Below are 8259 nucleotides of genomic sequence, written 5' to 3'. Positions count from 1 at the left end.
GTTTCTAATAAAACTGTGGCTGAAGAGTTCCTCAAATTAATTTCAGATCTTCAACCTTCTACTGAAATTCAACTTTCAATAATTTTTCTACTATAATTCCATTTTCTGCATCCATGTGCATCTAAGAATAAGAAGTAAAACACACATAAATATTACTTGTAGTAACTAAGGGATGTTTAAAACAAAAATTATGGCATGCAGCAAAACTAAAAAATGCATAAATAAATGTATCAAACAACATAGTTAATCTTTCTTACTCTGAACTCTCTTTGTCGAATATAACACATTGTTGAATACTGTGGTGAGTACACTTCTTTATGAACTAATGCTACTGTTTCAAATGGCAAATTCTCCAAAATGATAAAGCACTAAAGTAAATTTCATTAAAATTATTGATATTCATGATTTGGAAAATTCCTTCTGACAAGATTTTACAATGGAGTAAAATATTAACTTCTGAATGAAAGCCATTTACATTCATTAAGGCACATCTGGGCACCTCCAGGCATTAATATTTATAACTATACCATTATTAATTTCAGTAGTAAGGGATTTCTTAAAACAGACTGTTCCTGAACTCAATCTGCTTGGGTGGGTTAGATAACTAGAACAGGGAAGGAGGCAGGCTAGTATTCACTGTCACCTTAGACATTACCCACACAAATCTGTTCCTATAATAAACAGTTCAGATTTCAAAGTTGAAAGAAGTCAGTAGATGTACACTCCTAATTTTCTAGATCCTACATTGACCCAGATATCTTTCTCTACAAAACCACCATCATTTGAAGTGATTCCAGCATATCTAATTCCTGCCTATTTTATATTTAACACATATGACCCAAAAGAGAAAGAGGAATTTTCTAAGTGAAATTTTCCAAAATGAAAATCTTTAAAAACATTCCTATAGCAAGGAATACACACTAACCCAAAATAGACAATAAAGACCCATAGATGTAATCACAATCAAGATGAAGAATACCCTGCTTTTCTCAGGTTAGAAAATAAAGCTTTTAGAAGAGCCACAATTTTAATTTTAAAATACACTTGATTTAGTTACTCACTGGATTATAAACTCAACCATAAACTTGGGAAATTTAACATTAAAACAACTAACCGAATATTCTCTATCCATCAGTCAAGTTTTGACCACTCGATGTAGAGGTTTATTTACTAAAATGTTTTTTAAAGACTAACTCAGATGTAACACTGTACTATTTTTTTTTTCACCACATCATACTTCCACTCAGGTTAAAGTATAAAAGTTAGAGGCAGAGTAGGCAATTTTATATGACAAAATATGAAACATAATGACTATGACAGGCATGATAGCATTTATATGTGTTTATATTTTTAATACTTGGCAAAAAGTCCTAGAACTTTCCTAGTAACTCCTGAGTTGTAGGTTTTATTTTCTCCTTGAAGCTGGAAAAACGTAGTCTCAAAACCTAAATTTAAAACAAAATCATACAACATAATTTTTGAACTGACAACTAGACTTGATTTAAAGAAAGCAGACATTTTCACTTCTATAATGATTCTTTTGAATTTCATGAGATTGAGCATGAAAATGTATAATACAATACTCTTAATGTTATAAACTTTTCCTCTATTGTACAGAAATATATCTTATAATTATGTCACTTTACAGTATTTCAAAATATTTTCACATATATTATCTTCTTTAATACATGAAAATACAAAATATTTTAAATGTAATAGACTAATCAAGCAATATAACATCTATTTGCCCTGAAATGCAAGCTAGTATTTTATCAATAACCAATATTTAGTATCCTTGCACTCCATGGTACCACAATAAAGACTATATATTTGCAAAGATTCAATAATATTTCTAGCTATTTTGTCATGCTTCACCTCATTTTTTATAACAGCTTCTTGGTAAATTTCTGCAAGCATATGGTAATTTTTAAAAATATGAAACACAGGAGTCAAACCCAGGGGGATGTTTCATATCTAAGACACACATAAATACATACCCATAGATTTTATTTTAAAAACCATTAAATGTACAAAGTATTCTTAATAGAAAAAAATTCCAGACACTCAATTTTTATCTGTAAAAAGAGTGACATCCTCTTACTTGTTCTCCACTACATAAGTTATTTACAAATTAAATGTAAGAAACATACTGTTACATGTGAATATGTATTTAAAAAACAGCATGGTGGAAAAAGGCCACTATTTTAGATAGAAGCCAGGCAGTTTTCTCCTTAAGACTAAATATTCTCAAATTAAATGGAACAGTCTAATCAAAACCCCTAATTAGGAATAATATTCTAAAAATGTCTTACTTCTAGTTCTAAGTAATTCAGATTATATTCATTTATTTTAGTATCTGGTAACTGTTCATGAATATTTTCATATCTGGTCATAAATTTTAATATTTAGAAACTTTAGAAACATGAACACATTATCATGTATGCAAAATTGGTAAAATATTTGGAATTAAATTAATTGTGTTCCTACAATTCAGCCTAATTCAATAACCTACCCTTATCCCCTGAAGCCCGTAAAACTGTTTATTGAGCTCTATAGGGACATTGCGACAATTATCATGTAAGAGGGTCCCTGTATTTCTTGCATGTAAAAAAGAAATTGAAACACAAAAGCAGATTGTATCCTTAAATCCTAATATTCATTTCACAAAACAGAAGAAAGCAAAAACTGGCATACTGTGGGAACTTAAAAATGAGAAAATGTTCTATATTATATTTATGAGAATATGATATACAACACGAAGGCTAAGATTGACATGAAAAATCAAACAAAAGCAGATTGTATCCTTAAATCCTAATATTCATTTCACAAAACAGAAGAAAGCAAAAATTGGCATACTGTGGGAACTTAAAAATGAGAAAATGTTCTATATTATATTTATGAGAATATGATATACAACACGAAGGCTAAGATTGACACGAAAAATCAGCGAAGGCTAAGATTGACATGAAAAATCAAGGTTAAGCAACTAGAATGTTACATGTAAACTTTAAAGCAATAAAATCATATTTCTAAAGACATACTATGGGTGATTATTTTCTAGAAATCCATTGTTGAAAATATGGATCAATAGAAGCAACAGAAGATGATATGACATGCTACAAAACAGGACATGGTAAAAATTCTCTGGGAGATTAAAGTGAATAGAACTTTTCTTAAAAGCCTGAGAGAGACAAAAAAGTCAATTCCTTTCTAAATGAAATAAAGTGAAATGTTTTATCTATTCATTGCTTTAATTACATTTGTATGTATGCCTTAATATTCTCATCACAGTTTCTGATTGTTTTCTAATTTGTAATAATAATTAGTAATAATATTATAGAAAATAAAATTTGCTCTTACCCAGAGTTATGTAACATATTAAGTGCTTACTAGAATTGATATATGGAATTTCAAATCTGTTCTCAATGTCAATGTTTGATGACTCAGAGATGAATCAAACTACACATATATTTTTAAAATATACATTGTGGACTAAGCAACATTATTAATTTCATAATCCATATAACACAGATATACATGGTTTAAGGGATTACTGCCTTGTTGACAGAGTAAGAGGCATGCCTTTTAAAAATGAATAATTTCCTTTCTTATTTTTAAATTCTTTAGTATTTGCATATCAGAATCAACTGCAAATTTATACAGAACAGCCATAGAAAGCAAAGTTCTTTTCTTGGACTGCTGCATCAAAATTTGTTTTTCAGCACTTAATATAGAACACATTTGTATTTTTTTAAACAAAGCAAATTCTTGAAATCATCATACAGTTGAAAGTCCCCCTCTGTTCCATTTAGATTCCAATATAGGAGATCACCCTATGTATACTAGAAATGCACATGCTAGCTTACAAATATGGTGGCTCAAGGATGAGCAGGACGAGAGGGAGAGAGAAAAAGACAGCAGGATTGCCGAATGAGCTGCGGAAGTCAGAGCTCCTCAAGGACATCCATTCCCCTTATCAAGGATCTAAAATGAACACGATGAGGTATGATCAAAGAACCCAAATTACTTTCTGAGTACATTTGAGAAGACCAAATTCTCTCTTCCACCTTAAAAAAAATTATCCCATTAATTAATTATCCACATTAATTAATGTGGTAAAAGTGTGGCAATACAATGAAACTATCCTCTTGATTTTCTACATGTAGAAAATGTAGACTGTAGACTGTAATCTCTTGAAAGAACATATTTTATATATCAAATACTACATGATTATTTCTATATTCCTTGGAAATAATATAAAAGTAATTAATATATACAGAATTTGAAAATTCATATCCTAAAAGCATTACAGAATACATTCATTTATTAGGTCTCTTAAAACTTCTTATTAAATATTCAATTCATTGTCATCCAAAATAAAAAACAAACAATAACAAAACGCTTACAACAGAAATCACAAACAGGTGACTAGAATTTGAAATGTAACCTCATCTCTGTTGATTAGGATGAACCTGTATCATAGTTTTCTCCTCTGCTATCTAAACTGGTTTGTGAGTTTTCTGAAAATTCACTGTAGTAGTACATCATCGTGGCAACTTGTATTTCCAGGATTTTCCCAGTCTTTCTTATGATTTTCACCTTCTTCATCTTTTTCAGGAGGTGATGCACTCTCCTTTTTTTCTGTGAGATTAGAAACTGTTTTTTCAGGTTGAGAATCTGAGTTCTCAGCATGACTGTCCTTCTCTGTGTTTCTCGGCTTGGCAGCTTCATTGCTGGGCACTGGTCTGGGCCTGTCTGTCTCTTCCCCAGCCTCTTTTGGTGCTGCTTTTTTTTCTTCAGCTGTTTTGCTATTTAAATGAATAGCTGAGGAGGAATTTTTGGAGTCCTTGGATTTTTTGTGCATAGAAGTCTGACTGTTATGACTGGAGGCAGGAGGGGCAGGCATTTTCTGAGTTTTGCTTCCCTCCATCTGTTCTTTTCTAGGCGGTCCCCAGATAAAATTCTCTGAAGGCGTGTAATGTTTCTGGGCAAACCGCAGGAGCTTTCTCCTTTCTCGTCTGTCTCTAATTGTATAAACAAAATACTCCAGAGCACTCTGCTTAATATTGGGAATAGTATTTTCCACAAGAGCCTCATGAAGAATAAATTTTACAAGAGGAGATTTAAAACTTTCATATCCAAGCTCACCAAGGCTTTTAAGAATACGGGTGATTCTTAAATAGTTGTGCTGGGACCTGGAAGAGAGGATAGAATAAAATGAGGGGGGGAAAATCAGGTGGAGGAAAGCAGGAGAAAGACAGTAACTGGAAAAACACTTTTTATGGAACTGTAAGGCATGGAAAAAGCCTTGTAAAGAATTTTTAAAAGTCATATTAGACATGATTAAGAAGAATAAATCAGAAGGCATTTATCTCTTATGCCTCCATGTAATGTCAATCTATGTGACACTCAAATGTATAAAATAAACTCTTCTTGTTTGTTTAGTTCTTCATATTAGAAAAACACTTAGATTTGGGACCAAGCACATAGACCTCGTCACAGCTGGACCCCATCCCCAGCCCAGCCGAGTGCATGCCAACCAGAGAGGTGCCCACCCAGAGAGGCCAGAAATGTGTGGAGACAACGTGCCCCACGGTGCCAGCACACAACTGAGCAGGTAAGCCTCACCACTGCCAGACCCCATCCCCAGCCCAGCCAAGTGCACGCTGACCAGAGAGGCACCCCATGGAGAGACCCGAGACCCTCAGCAACCACATGCCCGAGGTGACAGCAGGCGACTGAGCAGACACTGAGGCAGCTATGCCAAACTGGCAGCCCTGGCAGGATCCTAGCCAGACAATACTTTTGAACCAGTGGACCATGAAATCCCTTGCCACAATGACTAAACATCAAAGGAAAGAAACCAGAAATACGAAAAATCAAGAAAGTATACCACCAAAGGTGGTATAATAACTCTCAAGCTCTAGATCCTATAGAACAAGAAGCCCTTAAAGTGTCTGATAAGGAATTTCGAGTGATAATTCTAAGGAAACTAAATGAGATACAAGAAAACTAAGCTAGACAACATGATGAAAGGAGGAAAAGTATGCAGGACCTGAAAGAAGAACTGTACAAGGAAATCAATGCCCTGAAAAAGAATGTAGCAGAGCTTGCTGAGCTGAAGAATTCATTCAACAAAGTAAAACACACAATAGAGAGTTTAACCAGAAGGCTTGCAGAAGCAGAAAAGAGAATTTCTGACCTTGGAGATGGGCTGTTTGAAATAACACAGGCAGACAAAAAAGAAAAAAGAATTAAAAACACTGAAGAAAATCTAAGAGAGATATCAGACAACCTTAAGTGCTCAAATATGCAAGTCATGGGTATTCCAGAAGGAGAGGGAAAAGGTGATTACATTGAAAACATATTCAACAAAATACTGGCAGAAAACTTCCCAGTATAGGAAAAGACACAGATTTTCAGATTCAGGAAGCTCAAAGATCCCTAAATACATTCAACCCAAAAAGGTCTTCTCCAAGACATGTTATAGTCAAATTGGCAACATTCAAAGACAAAGAGAGAATCTTAAAAGCTGCAGGAGAGAAGTGTCAAAACTCCTATAAGGGAGCCCCAATCCAACTAACATCAGACTTTTCATCACAAACTCTAAAAGCCAGAAAGGAATGGAATGATATATTCAAAATACTAAAAGACAGAGATTGCCAGCCAAGAATACTCTACCCTGCAAGGCTATCCTTCTGAAATGAAGGGCAAATAGTATATTTCTAGACAAACAAAAACTGCGGGAGCTCACTACCACATGACCACCCTTACAAGAAATTCTCAAGGGAATACTGGGTATTCCCTTGAGAATTTGGTATGGTACCTGAAAAATAACTACCACTGCCATAAAAACTCAAGAAAAATCAAAACCCACTAGAAAAATAAAAATGCCTCCAATGAAGAGAGGGGGAAAACAAGTTTATCTACAACCCAAGAAACCAACAAATACAGAAGACAAACAGTAAATCAGAAAGAAAGGAACAAAAGACACTTAAGACATCCAAACAAAAATCAATAAAATGCTAAGAGCAAATCAACACTTTTCAATAACAACTCTTAATGTAAAAAGATTAAATTCCCCCATCAAAAGACACAGACTGGCTGACTGGATTAAAAAGGCGGACCCAACTATATGCTGCTTTAAAGAGAACCACCTCACCTATAAAGACTCACTTAAACCAAGACCCCATAAAGACTCACATAGACTTAGAGTGAAAGGACAGAAAAAGATTTACCATGCAAACAGAAATGAAAAATGAGCTGAAGTAGCTATTCTTATATCTGATAAAATAGACTTTAAACTAAAAGCCATAAAAAGAGATATTGAGGGCCACTACATAATGATAAAAGGATTGATCCATCAAGAAGACATAATAATCATAAATATATATGCACCCGATGTCAGAGCAGCCAGATTTATAAAGCAAACTCTATTAGACCTAAAGAAGGAAATAGACACTAATACCATAATAGCAGGGGACCTGAACACCTCACTATCAATATTGGACAGATCATCTAGGCAAAGAATCTGCAAAGGAATACAAGATCTAAACAAGCAACGGATCGCAACCCTCAGTGTCGCCCCCGTACCGGACCGGGGACCGGCAACGGGATTGCAACCCTCGGCGTTGCTCCCGCGCCTCGCTCAGCCAGTGAGCGGGAACCGGTCTGTATGTGGGATCCGAACCCTTGGGCAGGAGCGCCGCCGCGCTTCCCAAGAGGTGCACTTATCCAGTGCGCCACCGGGCCGGCCCAGAATATTCATTCTTCTCATCAGCACATGGATCATTCTCCAGGATAAATCACATGTTAGATCACAAATCAAGTCTCAACAAATTCAAAAAAATTGGAATTATTCCATGTATTTTTTGCAGACCACAATGGATTAAAATTAGAAATCAATAACAAATGAAATTCTGGAAACTATACAAACATATGGAAATTAAACAGCATTCTACTTAACGACATATGGGACCAAGAAGAAATCAAACAGGAAATCAAAAAATTTATTGAAACTAATGAAAACAATTATACATCATATCAAAAGCTGTGGGATACTGCAAAAGCAGTACTAAGGGGGAAATTTATCACACTAAATGCTTATTTCAGAAGAATGGAAAGATGGCAAGTGAACAACCTAATACTTCACCTTAAAGAAAGAACTAGAAAAACAAGAACAATACAAACCCAAAGTTAGCAGACAGAAAGAAATCATTAAGATCAGAGCAGAACTTAATGAAATTGAAACCCAAAAAA

The 8259-nt window shown here is 34.4% G+C and overlaps 1 protein-coding gene across 2 annotated transcripts in view; it reads right to left on the bottom strand.

The window, feature by feature from the left end:
- Window positions 1-3232: 3232 nt before the first annotated feature.
- The window catches only part of OGFRL1 (opioid growth factor receptor-like 1), an 18181-nt gene continuing 13154 nt past the window's right edge, over window positions 3233-8259 (bottom strand). Inside the window, exon 6 of one of the 2 annotated variants that reach the window (XM_008568509.1) lies at window positions 3233-5195. In XM_008568509.1, coding sequence (XP_008566731.1) covers window positions 4529-5195 — 667 coding nt within the window. In that variant the 3' untranslated portion in view covers window positions 3233-4528. The remainder of the gene's footprint in view (window positions 5196-8259) is intronic. The other variant, XM_008568510.1, reaches the window with a different exon arrangement.

The sequence above is a fragment of the Galeopterus variegatus genome, unplaced genomic scaffold, assembly GCF_000696425.1.
Source record: "Galeopterus variegatus unplaced genomic scaffold, G_variegatus-3.0.2 Scaffold419, whole genome shotgun sequence".
NCBI classification, from domain to species: Eukaryota; Metazoa; Chordata; class Mammalia; order Dermoptera; family Cynocephalidae; genus Galeopterus; species Galeopterus variegatus.
The sequence above is the reverse complement of the archived record's forward strand: the minus strand, read 5'-3'. Positions and strand labels throughout refer to the sequence as shown.